This window comes from Pararge aegeria, chromosome 17, assembly GCF_905163445.1.
Source record: "Pararge aegeria chromosome 17, ilParAegt1.1, whole genome shotgun sequence".
Classification (NCBI taxonomy): Eukaryota; Metazoa; Arthropoda; class Insecta; order Lepidoptera; family Nymphalidae; genus Pararge; species Pararge aegeria.
This window is the reverse complement of record NC_053196.1, coordinates 3,518,512-3,537,537: the sequence shown is the minus strand read 5'-3', so window position 1 is coordinate 3,537,537 and position 19,026 is coordinate 3,518,512. Positions and strand designations below refer to the sequence as shown.

The 19,026-nt window shown below is 35.5% G+C and overlaps 2 protein-coding genes across 5 annotated transcripts in view; both read right to left on the bottom strand.

The window, feature by feature from the left end:
- The window catches only part of LOC120631062 (myoneurin-like), a 59,083-nt gene extending 50,236 nt beyond the window's left edge, over positions 1-8,847 (bottom strand). For all 4 annotated transcript variants that reach the window (XM_039900475.1, XM_039900476.1, XM_039900477.1 and 1 more), the window contains exons 1-3: positions 8,710-8,847; positions 8,227-8,420; positions 4,819-5,152 (exon numbers count right to left, since the gene is read on the bottom strand). In XM_039900475.1, coding sequence (XP_039756409.1) covers positions 4,819-5,152; positions 8,227-8,420 — 528 coding nt within the window. In that variant the 5' untranslated portion in view covers positions 8,710-8,847. The remainder of the gene's footprint in view (positions 1-4,818; positions 5,153-8,226; positions 8,421-8,709) is intronic.
- A 4,065-nt stretch (positions 8,848-12,912) lies between these two features.
- LOC120630954 (fumarylacetoacetase) lies at positions 12,913-18,520 on the bottom strand. Its single transcript, XM_039900322.1, has 9 exons — positions 18,210-18,520; positions 17,032-17,139; positions 16,535-16,659; positions 15,883-16,023; positions 15,591-15,688; positions 14,932-15,087; positions 14,504-14,710; positions 14,111-14,259; positions 12,913-13,254 (listed from the first exon to the last, which is right to left on the bottom strand). The coding sequence occupies exons 1-9, from the start codon at positions 18,291-18,293 to the stop codon at positions 13,051-13,053; spliced, it is 1,272 nt and encodes a 423-aa protein (XP_039756256.1). The 5' UTR covers positions 18,294-18,520; the 3' UTR covers positions 12,913-13,050.
- Between the last annotated feature and the right edge of the window lie 506 nt (positions 18,521-19,026).

The window sequence follows — 19,026 nt, the reverse complement described above, 5'->3', positions numbered from 1 at the left end:
CTATAAGTCTATGCACGCCGCCGCCGAGCGGAATGATATATTTTATAAAATGTAATTATATTTTTTGTCCGAGTATAATAACTTGTTACATCTGCAATTTCATGTCATTAACTTTTAATGAACTAATTATTTATACATCAGTAATTATTATAAAGTTAATTTAATCTGTGAATGTGATCGTTAACAGATGATTCCCTTCTAACTTATTATTATGTTTACCGTTTATTCGGTTCCCGGAGATATAAAATATTTCTTTCATGAAAAAAAAAAAAAATTTTGCTTTAATGTCTTTTAAATTTGGAACAGTAATAATGCTTCGAGAACTATGTCATTGTAAATGAAACAAAATAAGACGCCAGCCGGATGTCTATATGTCAACGAAACTATATTGTAAAGAAAAAATGCATGGTTTATAAAATATGGCATTCTCAAAAACTAATAATTGTGATTTTTTTTTAAGACTGGCTATAATACCTGGCAATTTACTTTCATAGCTACAAAAGGATGTACGAGAAATTCTTATTTATGAAACGTAAAATAAAAAAGTTGTAAAAGATTAACCACATTAAAATAATTACTTTTGAAAGCAATGCCACAAAATATTTCCATAAAAATGTTAATTTCAGTTCGCTGATTAAGTATTCTATGATCGTTTCAAATTTCAAAAACAAAAAAAAAACTGTTATTTAAAGTAATTTATTTCAAACATCGTTAAATGCCACATTAAATTTAAAAAAATTGTGTGGAAAAATCCCAAACAAAACGCATGCAGCCGTATATTATTTTGTCCATTAATGTAACAACGTATATGTATAATATTTTTACTGTAGTATACAATATGTAGCAGCCATTTAATATAACAATTGATGTAACTGTATCGTTTATTATTTAAATATATCATATATATTTTTTATTCTACTACAAGTAAGCATTTTAATTTTATCTCAACAGCAGGGCTAGCACGGGAGGGATATAAAAATTATATCCCCCGATTATATCCCCTGACAATGGATACTATAATTAACGTGCCTAACTGCTAAATCACTGGAACATGGAATAGGAAAAGTTTACCCCCGTTTATTAATACTCATATATTATTTGGATATTATTTCCACTTGTGTGCCAGCGCTCTGAGAGTTAGAGCTCGGATATAACTGTCTCCTGCCCATGCTAGCCGTGCTGGTGGTAACTAATGATAGCAGTGTAAGATGGTAGCGGGCGGCAGTGGCGTGCACTTCATACATGCACAAAAGCAATGCTTACCCAACATTTTTGAAAGAACTCTTATGCGAGAAGGATTTTTACACTTTATGGAATATCCTGCTTTATGCCTACCCTGGTCAAAAACCCTGTGCACGCCACTGGCGGGCGGGCGGGCGAACATTATTACGTTGACGAATATATGTTGTTTTTTTTTTATAGGTATAATTTACGAATCAAGCAGAAGTGAAAAATATCGCCTTTTAACAGAGCCACCCTTCACAGGGCATGCAAGGAGCACGTCCTGCAACATTCCGCCCTGTGTGCATCAATTTGAGGTAATTACACCGACAACCACGCCCTTCAGACCGGAACAAAGCTTTGCAATAATGCTGCTTAGCGGCAGAAAGAAACACCACGACAGTACTTCCCCGGGCGAGCTTTGTCACAAAAAATTGGTTGTCTGTAAAGTAGGCTTACTGACGATAGTTGAACGTGACAACGTCGTAAGAAAATACTGATGGAATGGTTGCATTTTTTAAAAGAACATATTAATTTTATTTGTTTGATAGATATTATCGTTGCTATAAACAATTGACACCGCATTCACTTTTCACTGCACTTCATCCTTGCCGAGAACATGTAAATGTATTATTGTATAGAAGCTGTCCACGCGGACGCATCGCTCACTCAAGTAGGAGAGAGACATGTCGAACGCGGAGGCCGAATGTGCCTCTTTGTCGCTCGTTCCGCGCTCTCGCTTGCACTTCAAGCCTTGAATGGAACGCCTCAAGAGCGAGGTAACGCCGCATGCGTCATGTTTTCGTGCGTGCAGCCGGCTCCATCGAATTATAAGACTTTGTCACGTCAAAAGTAACAACTAAATGGCGTACTGATCGTAAGGAATCTGTAATAGGCATATTTGAATAAAGAAGTTTTAACTTTTTTAAGTTATAACTGTTTTGACACCAATTGAAAATTGTAATTGAATTGAAAAACTGAGGTATTCACAATTGTCAATATATTTAAACGCAGTGATGTGACATCGTTATCTTTCGATCCTATATAGAACCTTTGTTTGCCACTAGTGCCATTGAATACAATCTGAGACCTTCAAAGCAAGTTATGGTCTCGAAAACGGATGTTAGATTAGATCATAAGAAAATACGCATCGTTATTCCAGAAAATTTCTACCGTGCTCTTGGAAATAAATTATTGTCTAACAATCTCCCAACATCTGATCTTCCCGTAAAACTACGACTTGGACCAAGGATCTGATTCGAGGGCCGGATAAAACAATTTTTTAAGAGCCAGCAACATATCCGCCGCAAATGTTGTAGCTTTTAGCAACTTTAGCAAAGTGACCCACTTTTCCTCGTTCTACAGCACTTTATATATATAGTAAATTAAATAATGTTTTTTTAATTAATCCACATTTATTTTAATTTGTTCCTGTGGTGCTCTGTTTTTGTAATAAATCCAAAACAATTGATTTTTTGGTTTTATTTTTTAATTTTGTAAACATTGGTTCCTACGGTAATCTAGGTAGCAGTAATCACTCAATATCATATGACACGATTCCTCCTTTAACATTTAACCTATTTTTATTTTGTAATAAATTTAAGTTTTTTTTTTTTTTCTGCGCGGCGTACACTATTTTTCACCCTTACAACAGCAATTAGTAGCTTTGGGCACACTCACATAACACGCTTCTACACAGGAAAAGAAGAAACGACCGGGAGGTTATTCTGTATGTAGGTCATTTACAATACTAGTTTTCAAAATTCACAATGGTTTCGATTCAAACATCATGAAACGGTACATTCGCCAGCTGCAGAAACATAGCTTTCAATGAGTTCAATCAAAAAAAAACTTTATTAACTATTTATAATAGTTAATTAATAAATTATCATAGACTAGTAAAGAACCTCTCTGCCATTTAAAGGGTGATTTATGCCAGACCGTTTTCCTCACTTGCTGTAAAGTGATGATGCAGTGCAACCACTAAGGTGGTAACGGGCTAACCACCCCCTAATCAGTTTCTACGCAACATCGTACCGGAACTCTAAATCGCTTAGTGGCAAGTTTTTGGTCAACCTGGTCGCCAAGGCCCCGTACCAGATATTATTGTAGACCTAGATACGACCTACACTAGACGGTGTAGCATAAACTGCCTCAAATAAAACGTTCGTTATGTTTCGGATTCCTGACTCGTTCACGCTACGGTCCAGCATAAATCATCCTTTATGCTAAGCCATGCCTTTAATACTAAAAGCGTTATTTATAAGAAATGTAGCGGTGGTATGGTCGGATACCGAATATCCGGGCAGGATATATGCCGGATAACCGGATATTCGAGCATTTTGGTAGTACCCCTAACAGGTTTCCATCTTAGACTGCATCATCACTTACCAACAGGTGAGATTGCAGTCAAGGGCTGAGAAAAAAAAAAGTAGCAGAGTTAATTCAGCCCCAGAACAGTTTATTTATTTAGTACCTGGGCAACCGAGCTACGATCGGCGTTTCTTTTTGTTAAAACGTGTTTTATCGGAGAACATACGCTAAACTTAAAGAACAAAAAATTATATATAAATTTTCATCCCAATCGTTAGAGCCGTTTCCGAGATAGGAAAGATTCTCTGTAAACTGGGCAATTCTATAAAAGATACCTTTATTTCCATTTACTTATATAAAACGTTTTAATCCCATAACCTAGTCCCTTGGCATACCACAACAGGAATGTTTTAGATTTCAATAATAAAAACAATAACTTTATAAAACAATATATGACGATTTTTTTATTGTAGCTCGAAAATCCCTTAGTACAAGATTTGCTTCCTCGCAAACGAGTAGTCGTTTTGAAGTATGGATATACTTGAACATCGGAGTAAAATGGATCTTATTAACATTGATTTAAAGCATGAATTTGGCTACAATTCTCTAGCTCGGGCATTTGACAACGTAGACGGGTTAATCAGAAGTAGACGGGAATTGTACCACTAAAACGAGTGACATTAAGTAGGTACATTTATTTTACTTTGTCGATAAATAGTTTGATTTGCGAAAACGAGTACTCGATTGATCGCTAATGTTGTGCTATGGCTACTGACCGCCGACAATCCTCGGACTTGCTAATATAACGAATGCTAATTTATAAGCATAAGGACCATTATTTGATTGTGATAAATTGCTAAAGTCACTTCTCATCAAATCAATAATCTAGATATTAAGTACTGCATAGTAGTATATGAATTATTGTATTGTTTGGGAGCCGCTAGGGGGATAGCGGCAAAGGACCGTGGATTGTGGAACTCCCTATAAAAGACCAATGTCCAGCAGTGGATGTCCATTGGTCTAATGTATATGGTGTAAAGAATCTTAGTTTAATGTATATGTACATCCTCATATCTTGTGTATAGGCAACTCCAAAATGTTTTGCATTCTTTTAATGTAGAAGAAATTGCTGCCTCCATAGCGTAAAATACTAGAATTCATATGAGGTTATAACAAGGTTTTTATTTCTATTTTTGCATCTTCTGTAATTAATAGTATAAGTTTGAAATCACTATATATTTTTCGGTATATTTAGGAAAACATAATGAAAAAAAAAAGACTCACCTGTTTCAACCTCTCAACATCAGTCCTGGCTGGTGGGTATGTCTGTGGTGTAGATACTGTTGTCGCTGAAGCTGTGGCAGCAGCAACTGCAGCAGCCGTTGCATTCTGGCTATAAGTAGGGTATTCCAGATTCACGTTCAACAGCTGTGCTGCATTGTCCCTCGCCTCATATGCTAAGCCTCTGATCTCAAGCTCTGATGCAGTATGCATCAAAGACTGTAAATCCATTTCCTGGACGTCCACTGAGCCTTTGTACATGAACTCCACAAGTAGGTTTATCTCAGAGAATGGTATCCCTTTCAGTATTACGATGGGGTGCTGACATGGGTTGTCCCTAGGAGAAATAAAACATACCAAATTAAGTTTTTTACCTTAATTCATTGTTGACTTTAGAAAATAAGTATGTGTCAAAAGATTACTGGATGTTTAAATGCATTAGATTTTCTTAGAAGTGGGACTTGAAGTCTGTGTCACATCAACAATAACTTTTTTATTCCACTAAAATTTGAGCCCCTGACTGCTGTTGAAGTAGACTAACCTTTTAGGAGGACACCTCTAGTCGGTTTCTACACAGCATCCTACAAGAACTTAAATTGCTTTCTGCACATGTTTGTTGTTTGTTAGGGTGGTAACATGCCACTCCTGAAGCCTCAAACCAGACCAAATCAGACTTAGTTCAGAAATTACATTTTAATCCTAAATTGCATGGAAAATGTCTCTGAGCTATTGTGCTGGCCAATATCTGTAGTTTCCAGCAAAAACCCTAGGTTGCCAGGTTTTGATTGCAAAGTATAAGCATTATGCATTATAACCATTATATAGACAATATGAGTATTCTATTATAACATGATGTCAAAGGCAAGGCAGTCAAAGGCAGTACAAGGCTTGCTACTGAATCATCATCATCTTAACAAATGCTGGACAAATAATGCACATACATACCACTGCTGGACAAAGCCTGAGCAAAAGTTTACACAATGTGTAAATTTATAAAACAGAGGTTATAGCAATTGATAAAGATGTATGGATCCCTCTCCCCCTCCAAACCCTCAAGAGCATCTGTTGAGATGAGTCTACACAAAATTGATGCTGTTTACATTGTACTACTCTCTTCTAGAATGTTGTCAGATGCAGAATATTGTCAATAATATTGACAAGTGTGCGACAATACAACAAAACAACCACCAACCTTTGGCTCCCGCCAAAGGTTGGTGGTTGCTTCTAATATACCTGTGAACCATGACAGTGTAGTCTACTTGATAAACTTATTATTTGTACTATTAAATGGACTTAGAAATAACTATCTATTTTTAGAAAATAGAAAGAAAATGCCTAGTCTTGTTTGGTGTTCTAAGTAGTACAGTTATTCTTATACAGAAACAATGCACTTTAATGCTGGGGGCTATAGGGGCTGCATTGTTGGCTGCCTTTAAATCTCTTGCCAATGAAAAAGTCCTGTGACAAACTAGTCAGCTGATGAATTAATTTCAGATTTATGTTCATAACAAAAACTGCTTTCAACTCAGGAACATTATTTAATTAAAGATTTTCTAGTAAGCAGCCCCACACTAATTATATTACGGTGGGGTGGTATCTATTTTTTGTTAATTTATCAATACAATACCACCAATGCCAGTTATCATGCACTGAGTGTCCTATGATACCATTAAAGCAATATAATGGAGTGTGTGCAGCAGGGTTCACTGTCCTACTACTACCTTGTACTGTAATCCTGCCCAGCATGGTGATTATGGGCAAACCATTAGCAATATTTTATTGAATGTATGTCAGAATGATAAAAGCAACATATTATTGTGACTCTCAACATTTTAGGACAGGTTTTAGATTTTCACAAACCTCAAAACTAATTGTTTCAGCATTTGGTTCTTTAGCCTAACAAGAAAGCTCAAAAACAAAAATAAAGATTATTGAACCTTCATAATTTTAGTATTGGTCCCTTAATTTTATCAGTCTGCTAAACAGTGGAAAACCCACTAAACTGGGCACTTATGCATAAATAAGCATTGCATTACAATTATTTAGTGAAATGTATAGACTGGTCGCAAACACAAGTGCTGTGCCAGGAGAAAAACGCTACTGGCGATCACAATATGTTAGCAATGGTCAATATTGCATTGAGACTTAAGGGGCTTCACAGCTGCAACCCTTTTATGGCTACCAAAGTTGTGCAGTAATGCATTAGTGTATGCTCTAAGAATCAACGACCAAGAAGTGCTGTGCCATGAGAAAGCAACTACTGGTGATCACAATAGGTTGGCGATGCTCGTCATTACATTGAGACTTCAAGCTTTCATAGCTTTTACCATTTTGTAGTAACCACTGCAGTGTATTTAAATACTGAAATACGTATTATGCTCTTAGAATCAATCGCCAAGAGTGCTGTGCCTAGCAAAATCCACTGTTTGTGATCATAATAAATAGGCAATGGTCAACATTCCATATAGACTTTAAGGCCTATATAGCTGCTACCATTTTATGGCATTAATCTAGTGAAATGCAAAGTATGCCTTCTCACAACAGGTTGGTAATGGTCAGCATTAGAACTCTGCCTCATTGATGTGTTGCAATATGTTGTCTCGTTTTCCATGAACTTTTTAGGACATGCCCGATTATACTTCTAACACACTAAGAGGCATGACCTTAAATATTGAGACTCTCAAGCCTGCATAACTGCTTCCACTAGATAATGAAGAAAGTCTTTTACCCATTGATATTTAGTTATACTATATTGAACACCTTAACCACACTGGCATACAAAGTGAGGCCATTTGTGGAGGCAACCAATATTTTTTACAATTCATAGATCACATAGATTGCCTATCATCAATGCTAGCTAATCTGCTACTGCAGGAAGATGAAGACAGCATCCTGGAGAAACATATACTAAATTTGAAGCGAGACATTTCTTGGTGAAGAGAGTGCTATGCTGCAATCGGAATTTGTAGGGAACTACATGCTGTGACCATCACAATCAGTTAGAAGCCATTAAAGCCCTACTCCTCCCCCTTTTGTCCTAATTCTCTAAGAAGAAAGAAAGTACATTACATAAAAAAACAATATTTCATTAATAACACACATTATCAGTGATCATTTATAAATTAAATACTAAATTATCTGCCATATTTATTTATAAGTAGACATTAATTTCATTCTTATCTACTTACCTAGATAAAATAATTAATGTGAGGTACCAAAAATTACATATTTCACATTACATGATGAAATTTTGTTAAAATTTTAATACTTACATAGTTCAAAGTAGAGGATGTCTTTCATTTTTATAAAAAAAAGGAATAAATAGTTGGAATGTTCGCGTCGTGTAGTAATTATGTATGCTATGAATCAGTATTCGAAATTGGAATGGTCAGTAGAGGTCGATCAACTCACTTGAATATCTGCTCGAAGTATGGGCTGCAGGCGGAGAGCACGAGCTTGTGCGCCTTGAGGGTCCCATCGCGGCAGGAGAGCGTGACGTCCGCGAGCGCAGACGACGAGTAGATGGTCGTGAACAGCTGGCTCAGATTCTGCAGGTGGTTGTTCCACTTCAAGTGGAACGTCTTATCGCTCACCAGCCCCTGCATCTGCACCACCACACAACACTATCAATACACGAATCACTCACTCCGGCACCGAAAATAAAAAAAAATATCGACAGAAAACCGTCTCTGCTGCGACCGCTACATAAAATTATAATTATTACAACTTATTTTTAGAACGATGCCCGTAAAAAACACTATACGTACGCGGTATGACAGTGTAATACTGTAGGTACGCGCCGCCGACGGAATTTAGAGCTATAAAATTTTATTTATATTATATTCGGCAAAATGGAAATTTTGAATTAAATCATCGCAGCGGAATATTTCTCACCTCGTATTCACTTTTCCGACTTCCCAATTTTTCACACTTAACACCGAAACATTTCACAAAATTTTTAAATACTTATTATGTTACACAGAAAGCCGTGTCGTAAAAAACAGAGTGGGGCACGCCGTGGCCCCCTCCTTGCCCCGGCCCCCTCGCACACAATCAATATACGGAATATGAGAGCGCGGCGCGCCGCCTCGCCCCCCCGCATGCTTTATTATACCGTAATTAAATATATACAACTTGATAAACTGTACACTAACGTCTATACATTCCGAGTGAAAAGGTTTTAAGTCAACATATTATGCTAGTCATTTAATATAATTTTATATTGGAGCATACAGTGCTTTCAGTAGACTTTTTGAAACACCTGCATTGATTTTTGATGCACAGGTGTTTTTGTATAGAATCTAAAATTTTAAATCATTGCGCGTTTTGCATTGCCGGCTTGAGTGTGGCCATAATTTTTAATAGATCAGGATGCAGTTTTAATAGTGATTATTATGTATTATCAACCCAACTTCGGCCTCTTCCTAATAATAAAATTGTCGGGTGGGAAGTATGTGTGTAAAAAGTACTTGAATCTCTTTTCACAACATGCGCAGACTCTCTCACACATAGACAATTGATATAATAGATGTATTCTGACAGTCTTCGTTTTATTAGATTCCATCCTTTCGTTTACAAGTAGGTCCCTGCGCCGAATGCATTTCTATCGTATAAATGCTAGGTATACATATATAACATTGGGAGCCATTGGGGGTGGTTTTGTAGACTACTTCGTACCTATATGTATGTTAGACACATACACGCTAATATTATTATTTATAACATGGACTGGAAAGAGAAGGGCGCATGAGCGTTTGCATGAATAATATTTCTACCCATTACCCACACCACAAACGGTTTTAATATTAAGGTGGGTTCGTGCTATTTACTTTTTATCTTACCGTAACTTCTAAATTGTAGGTACTTATTTACGGAATTGGTTTTTGTAACAATGTTGATAATAGGTACTATGATACTAATTGGGTTTTCGAGTTTAAAATACGAAATAGGAACAAAATGAAACATTTTTAGTATGTAGGGCACTTTAAGCCGTATCTACGAATATACTAAAGGATGAATAAACTTGAGGTGAATAAACCTTATTTCTTAATGTTGGATTTTAATACAATCTTCTAACTACAAAATAAAGACCCTTCGCAGAGAGCTATAATAAAATGACCCTTTGTAACCGGTTGGGTAAACGAACTACGAGGCAGTAGTTTTTAATCCATTCGAAGTGATTTGTAACGAGAACTACTACCTACCTAGGTAGGTAACTATATTATTCTTTGTACGTTTTAAATTACTATCTTAACCTTGGCTCGCTAAATAAAGGTACTAGGTAAGCTAAATCTGTTTATTAGCTAAATCTGTAAACTAGGGTCGTCCTGTGGTTTCACTCAAAAATAGTGAAAAATATTTAAAAAAAAGTTGACATGAAACCCTTCCATTAAACAACCTTTTTAACAAAAAAAAATTTTTTCATGTAGGACTGGCCTCCTTCAAAACTGGTGGTCCTTTCGGAGTGCGTTTAATAATATACCTATACCCACGGTTTGCCCGTGATGAATTTAATATTTAATAGGATGCGGTTTATTTTGTCAAATCGTTTTTGGTCGGAGAAGATGGGTACTTTTTAGATAGTTATATTATAGCGCCATCTAACAAAAACAGGAAGAATTACATGCTATGGCAACAATTTATGTAGCGCACGAGATTTACGAGATGGCGTTACAAATAAAACAAGTAGGTATAAAATATTTAGTTTACCTACTGTTTGCGAGAAATAAGGAATATAATGCGTTGAAATATTATATTATATATATAGATTTTTCATCAATAACCTTTCATGAAATGTAACCTGTGTGTAAAAATATTTTTCAAATCATTTACCTGACCTAATTATTACTATTCCGCTATAGTATACAAATATTATTAAAGTATGATTTATAGATGTTTTCTACTTCGTACATATAGTAGTGTCAATTTTTATGATTCATTGAGATGTGAAAGTAATAACGTGGTTTCATCTCATCTCTGACCATGCATTACTCTTTGCCTTAGTTATATTTAATTAAGGGTTGCCCTTAAATCATTATCTTCTTAAATAACTCCAGCATTACAAGGTAATAAAGATAAAATTACAAATACAACTTCTCTAATTTGAGCAAGTCGTCGCAAAATGCCGAATTAATTTTGGAATGAAATAAGAAAGTTTATCCTGTAGTTGGGTGTTCCGCGTCCGCATTGCTAGTCATTATTTAATAGGCATTTTGCCGCGGTTTCCGGTTAGTACCTTATCTATGGTAATTAGAATGAATCGTCCAATGAGGATACAAACTAATACAAAAACACGTACGGTACGGCTTTTACTTCCCTTTCGGGGGGGGGGGGGACTGATTTTAAACCCCGGCATGCACCTCTAACTTTTGTAAGGTATGTACGTTTGAAGCAATGAATTAAGTGTGTGGATTCTGCCAACCCGCACTTGGCCATCGTGGTGGAATACGGCACAACCCTTCCCATTCTGATAAGAGACACTGTAGGCTGGTTGACGGTGATGAGCTTAATTAAAGCTCAAAGCCAGGCTTATGTCTTCTGATAGTTTTAAACCGTGAGCTTACTTTGGTAACATAATAAATTAATGGTTTTTGGTTTGTAAATCATACATGTATACCGTAGTGTTTATATCCTCATTGATTTTAGATTTGGTTTTGTTTATGGAATCATATATGTTTAATTTATTTAGGCTCAAAAAAGCTAGAACCCAGATCATTAAATTCAAAAGTATTACTATTTTTGAATATAGATAAGTTTACAACGGTGTACAGCGTTTTAAGGTTATTTTAAATATCTCAGTGAGAGTTAAAGTTTTAGTTATTATAAAACATGTTTATATTGATGTTATTTTTTTTTCTTTTTACGTGTTGCTTCTTGCCTTTTATTTAGGTAGGCACTACGGTGGTTTATCCACTTATTAGTCATGTACAACTATTTGGTCCCAGTATTTAAACTCTAAAGTTTTAGATGCACTATATCTTGAACTACATGCTGTAAAAATTTCACTAGTTCATCGGTTGAAGCAGTGGGAACATTGATTTAATATGTTATTAGTGAGAATGAGTCATATGTATTTCCTTTTTTTATTCCACTTGCAGTTAGCCCTTCTCACCTGGTGATAAGTGATGGTAGCGGGCTAACCTGTTAGAGAGTATCGCAGTTATATTACAGAAGTCATATTATATAACCCATACCTCTAATCGGTTTCGCGTCATCATACCGGAACGGTAAATAGCTTAGCGGCTTCGTCTTTGTCGGTGATAAGCCACGTCCGAAGCCTCCCACCAGACCTAAGATGCCAATGCCTGTTTTCACTAACGATGAACTAGGCAATGCCTAAGGGAGCATCACCTGATCTAACGAGATTCCTACGCAAACATTTACCTTTCACCAATCGAATTCCCTTAACATTACGCACTGTCTAATCGGTATCGTAATTAAAGATGGCGCCTAACGTCGTTAGTCATCATTTATGAATGTGAGAAACGTTTTTTTTTTCTAGGCGTCACGTTAATCATTAAACATACGATTAAGGCGTTTTCTACGTTTATTGAAAATGGCCATAATAAGTCTTCTTGCAATTTTAATATGAAGAGTGGAATATAATTGACTAAAAAAAAAGGGAAACGGTATGTTTGTGGCCACCATACAGTCATTAGCTATTTTAACTTCGGCAATAAAAATCTTACAATTTCGTTATTAAACATTTTGTTTTAAGATAAATTAAAACTAAATCATAAAAATTTAAATTAATACCTACCTAAGTAGTTCTATTCTCTTGCATAATATTTCTTTTCGGTTACATCTAGCTTTTTTGCTTATCTTAATTTTATACACGCATTAAGTTTTCTTGTTGCTTGTTAATTAAATACTTCATCTTCATCACAATTCACAGCCAAAATTGCTTCAGGTACATAAAAACAAACTTTCTTTTGTATACGTAGTATTTGATGTTTTTTTTATATACCTAGCTTTAAATCATATTCTATTTCCATGATATGTTATGTTTAATACGTAGGTAACTACTTAATACATGGTAATTTTCCAAAAAAAAAATTGAAGTAGGTAGTAAAACAAATAATTAATTAATAAAAACAGAACCACACATTTATTGTTAACAAACAAATTTTTTTTTGTTGCTTTTTAAAACACACATAATGGCAGTGATACAAACGTACAACGTGATAAAATACAAAATATTATAAAGGTGTAAAGGTTCCCAAAACTGGATGATAATTATTCCTTATAGGGTAATGCTGGGAGCAATTTGCCTTCGCATTTTCCGAATCCAAGGCGCACTCCTATTTCATTAACGCAATAGCCTCGAAGGATGACAGTGTCGCCATCTTGTAGGAATTTTCTCTCTTCACCATTTTGCAAACGGATTGGTTTTGTACCTTTCCAGCTGAGTTCAAGCATGCTTCCGTAGGAATCTGAACTCTGTAAAGTTATAAAACTCGTATGAAAAAAAGAGGCTTTGACAACGGGAAATTAAGAAAAATTGGGTTTATGATATACGTGCTGTAATTGTACTGAAATAATGTACAAGATTTATAAATAAAGGATGAGGAGAATGTAATTAGGGAACAATGGATTTGTATAAATTTGTTATGCGAAAGTTTAAAAAAAAAAGATAAGTATCTTAATCTCCGGTACCTACTACGCTTTATTCGTTAATTGTACCCCAAGTATAGTCCGAATCAAACTTTTTGGCTTATCGACCTTCATGCGTTTCGATGCGCACAATTCAAGGTATCAGCCAATCAACGGGACGGTGGTACAACGATGTCATTGTGGTATGTAATTAATTAAACCCATAATAGTTTTATATCAGAGATCTAATCAAAAGTTCCACGTCCAAGCAGGTTACAATGTTCTCTCACTACCTACCACAGACTCCTAACATGTCTCAATCACCATGAGTTATAGTATACTCATGGTGAGTGAGGAGTATACAAACATAAATGTTGCTACTGACAAATGACGACCTGCGTGAAGCTACGGCTTCGCGACGAAGCAGCTGCTTCCATAAAGTTTACGGACTAACTATATTTCATGGAATTTAATGAAAACTTACAACACCACTGATCTGATAGTATCAGAGCCAAGTAGATCTCCGGCACGCAAATTGCAGGCGGGCGATGACCTGCTGGGCCAGCTGTTATTGACTACAAGCCTGAAGCTACACTCGGTGCTAACTACCGCGACGACACTTTGTTATTCAAAGTGTCGTCGCAGAAGTTACCTTGACAGGCTGTACTACATTTAACTTCCATTGCATATAATAAAAACTTACATCACCACTGATAGTACCGGAGCCGAGTAAATCTCCGGGACGCAAATTGCAGCCGGTTATAGTCTGCTGAGCCATCTGTTGCTTTGCCGTCCAATATAAGAATCGATAGTTGGAACGGCTTATGGTTGTTATTACTGGTGACTTTTCCGCTAGAAATAAAATAGTTAGGATTTTATAAGAAGGTATAATCAAGTCGAGGTAACTAATCTGCAAGTTTTTTTACCTTTACAAGAAGGAGATGTATGTCAATTAATGTTTCCTGTTTAATATTGATTTGTATAGCATTGGACTAATGACTATTTATCAGAAATTCTAATAGCCAAAAAAAATACAAAAATTATCAAAAGATATTTTTCTATAAAATCATGAAAACTAACTAGCAGAACTACTTACACTTTAAGTCCACCTCAAGCTTGATATCGAAGTTGAATTTATCGTCATGTCGCAGATATGGGAAGGGGGCTGGATCTTGAGGATAATTGTCCACAATGTACGGGCGGAGTGCCTCCACGGTTACGATCCAAGGTGATATTGTGGTGCCCAAATTCTTAGCGGTGAATGGACCGAGGGGAATGTACTCCCATTTCTGTATGTCACGAGCTAGAGCAAAAAGAGCATTACAAATACTTGTCTTCTGTATGTCCAATGATATGCCGTGTGGTGACAGTGTATAAGAATACAATTGTCAACAATACAATTTTGTCAATTGACTAAGGGAGAACAGGACAGAATTGACGGAGATATATTTAAACAATAAGAGCATTAAAAAAGACAATAGATCAACTGAGCACAATATTCTATCAATTTTAACAAATACAAACCACTCCAGTCATTCATGAGGACAAATCCGAAGATACGGTCCTCTGCCTGCTTGGCAGTTACTCTTTCACCAAGCGCGGTAGGTGGTCCTCCAACAAAACAAGCCATTTCTAGCTCGAAGTCCATCAAGCGACACGGACCGAAGTGGGGGTCAGCTCCTGTAAGATATTTATTAAAAATGTCACAACGAGGTTTATAGTTTCCCTAAGGCTAAAAAAAGGCATATTTATTAATATCGGCATCGATGCTATGGGAAGCATAGCTTAATTTATAAAACGCTTAGGCAGCCATTTTACTAAACATGGGAAACGCTTAAATCGGAAGCCTGATAATTTGGGCCATGGTTAAAACTTATAAACATGATAATACAAACACAAAATACCACACCTTATGGCAAGAATCAGACAAGTTAGATAATATGAGTTGTCTAGTGAAAATCGATTGGTGAAAAGTAAATGTATGTCTAGGAATCTTCTTTGATTCGGCGTTACTTTCTTATGCAATGCCTTGCTCGACGTTAGTGAAAGCGGGAGTAGCAGATTTAAGTGCTGCCTCTTCAGAAATTTTATAAATATTTTTAATATCGAAAATATATGCATTTTACGAACGGTTTTCACAAAGAAAAATATGTAGGAATACTTTTAAACTTGGTAATACTTTCCTTCAACTGGCAGTGTTTGGCCTAGAGGGCGGGTAATCGGTGTGCCAGATATAATGACGGAGCTGGATCGTCCGTGGTAGCCGACTGGCAAATATTTCCTGCAAATTCATTAAATTTCCATTAGATAAATTAACATTCCATTTCTACCGTCATACTCTCTTAAACTGATAGACATTGCGAGACGGCAATTGTGCGCTTATTAATAAAAAAAAAGACATTAAGGTAAGAAAATTATATAAGCATCTATAACATTATTTTATGTGTTTTCGAATATGATTTAATAATACCGTACCAGTTTGGCATAAGAGCGTCTTCTTTGCTTCTGAACATAATTCCCACGTTGGTGGCGTGGTGGATCGACGAGTAGAAGTCTGTATAATCCCCGATGTGGGCCGGAACGTGCATTGTCGCCTCAGTTTGCTTGACGAACGCTCTGAAAAACGATTATTTATTTATTTAAACAACTTTATTGCATAACATAGGAAACATAGACCGGAAACACTAACTTAAATATAATCATGTGCAAAAGGCGGCCTTATCGCTAAAAGTCTTCTACCAGGCTATCTTAACTAACGGAACAAGGCAATATGTGATGGGAAATCCCAATTGTATGCATATAATTCCATAGATTACACTCTAATAGGAGAATAGGAGCTCTGCATGATCATGGTGGAAAATATATCAGGTTACCCAAGAGTGGGTCATGAAGATACTCCCTGAAGACATTAGACGTAATATATATATATATATATATATATATACATAAAACACATATATATACACATATAGTATTTATAGTAACATATAGTGCCTCCACGACTTATAAAAATCGCCAGGAACTCAGAACGTCGTCTTAAGATGCTATGAAAGCTTTCTATTAAAAATCTATTTAGTTTAATGTGTAAAAGTGTTTTAACCAAGATAGTTAGCATAAAATATATTACTTTTGCCGAAGATCATTGTCGTTCTTCAATTTGTTGTTACTGGTATCCAAGAGTTTCTGCAATGTGTTCCTAGCTTCGATCCAATGGGCTTTAGTGAGGCCCATAAAAGCATTTAACTTATCGTCCTGTAAAGCAAAAGAATAATAGGTAGGTATATTAGAGAAAAAAAAATAGGTAAAAGATTTGGAAGACTTGGAAGTGCTGCTTAGTTTTTTTTACTTCACAGCATGTATTGTAAAAAGAGAGTGTCTATTTTCAAATTAGATAAGTATTTTTTACTATTAAATAAAAACATTTGTATATATATTATTTAAGGATTTGCGTTAATTAGCAGGAAACGTTATTGTGTAATAACAATTTATAGAAGTTTGTTTACGTACCTCGATTTACCTTCGACAATAGGTACCTACCTACCTACTTGATTGTAAATATTTCGCAACAATATTATATGAATTCATTACCATAACTCGTAATTTGCATATTTATCATTTTATTACCTTAAAAACATGTTGTTTGTCTTTCAATAGCGGACCGCTAAACAGATGCGAGATTACATTCAGATCCAGAATCCAGTCTCCGATTGCAACGCCGATGTGTTTTTGGGCCTATGGAAAAAGATGTTCTTATTAAATAAATAATAAATAAAACAACTCATGCCCGTTTTCACTGACGAAGAACTAGGCAATAAGTAACGCCTTATCTAAGGAGATTCCTAGGCAAACATCGACCGTTCACCAAAAGTTATTTTTCAACGTGTTTTCTATAGACAACACCTAAATCTCTAGGCATTCGATTTAAAATATTTTTTAAGAATCAGGTACTATTGATATCTTCTATGATTTTATATTTTATTGCTTTTAATTTAATAAATTCTATCGCCGCCATAGTTTATCGTTACGTCACGTTATCAGTGACACGCCCACAAGTAAGACAGTCTTACGACACTATAATATATTCAAAATTAAAATGTGCCTTTCAACCATTTACAACTTACCACGACTTTAATTTATTAAAATAGATAAACTGGTTTAGGTTGTACACCATTCGTAGGGAATAGTTGACTTCAGGTGAGTATATTATTCATTTTGTCCTGGTATAATATCAAATCATAGAAGTTATCAAAAGAACCTGATTCATCAAAATATATTTTATATTTTTTTTATTTCTAACTAACTTTTAAAAGTTAGCCCTAAACAGCAATCTTAACTGTTGGATAATGTTAGATAATTGATTGTTGATGTTGTTGTCAGTTATATTACCGTCTTTTACTGCGTCATAAAAGTGATGATACAATACAGGATGGTAGTAGGCTAACCTGTAATGGGAATGACAATTATATTAAACCCAAACACCTTATCGGTTTTTACGTGGCATCGTACCGAAACGCTAAAACGCTTGGCGGCACGTCTCTGCCGCTAGGGTAAGGGGTTGCCCCGCGAAACCTCCCACCAGACCAAAATATATGCACAAATTTTCTGTGCTGGAAATCAAACCCCACTAAGCGCTATATCTCACCACTGTGCCGGTGAGGGCATCGAATATATTTCTTTATACTTTAATAAGTTCTAAGTAAGAACTCTTTGAATTGTTAAAACTTAATACGAGTAAATAATAATAAAAACATGATAACCACTAACAAGTATTATTTATTAGGTATTTTGCAAATTGCACTCACGTTTTTAGGCGATGTGAAAACACCATAGGGCAAATTTTCTATAGGAAAATCTGTGTTTGCGGAATATTCAATGAAAGATTTCATGTTTTCTGGACACGTTTGTTATCTGGGAGTTTCACAGCAAAAGTGTCTTCCTAGTTTTGTAGTCCTATTTACTTCGTTATGGAAATAAGGTAGAAAAACAAGTTTGGTCGCCGGCCGGCGAGCACCAACTGGATTCTTTGTATGCCATCAAGGTCGTATGCTTGTATTTATTAACATTCAACTGTACTCTACTTACTCTATGACACTTTCATACCTACTGTGTACAATACATCTAATGTTATCAAAAGAGATATGCACTTAGTATGATTATAGTGACATTTTGATTACAGAATGAATCTTTGTATTTTATAGTTATGTATCTACTAGCCGTTTCCAGCCCGCTTCGCTGGGCGAATTGAAAAAGGAAATAAATTACATTTTATGTTTCATTTTTATTTATTTTTTTCATATTTTTATTATTCTCTTTTTTTTATTTTTGTATGATCATAAATAGGCCCCGCGGATAGAACTGTAAGCATTGATATTGTTTAGACTTACTCAATTCCAAAATTCCAAATTCCATCGATTTAGCCTGTATCTTTCATCCAGGTGATTTTTCTCACTAATATTCATTGTAACTTTCAATGTGCAATCATTATAACATTTCCGTGCCTTTCTTCCAAAAATTAATAATAATTGACATGAAGAAAAAAATTTGAAATGAGCATTGAAAGTTTAAGTTAAAGTCATTGCAAGTCTCATATGTGAAGTTGAAATCTGTCTAGGTTCAAGT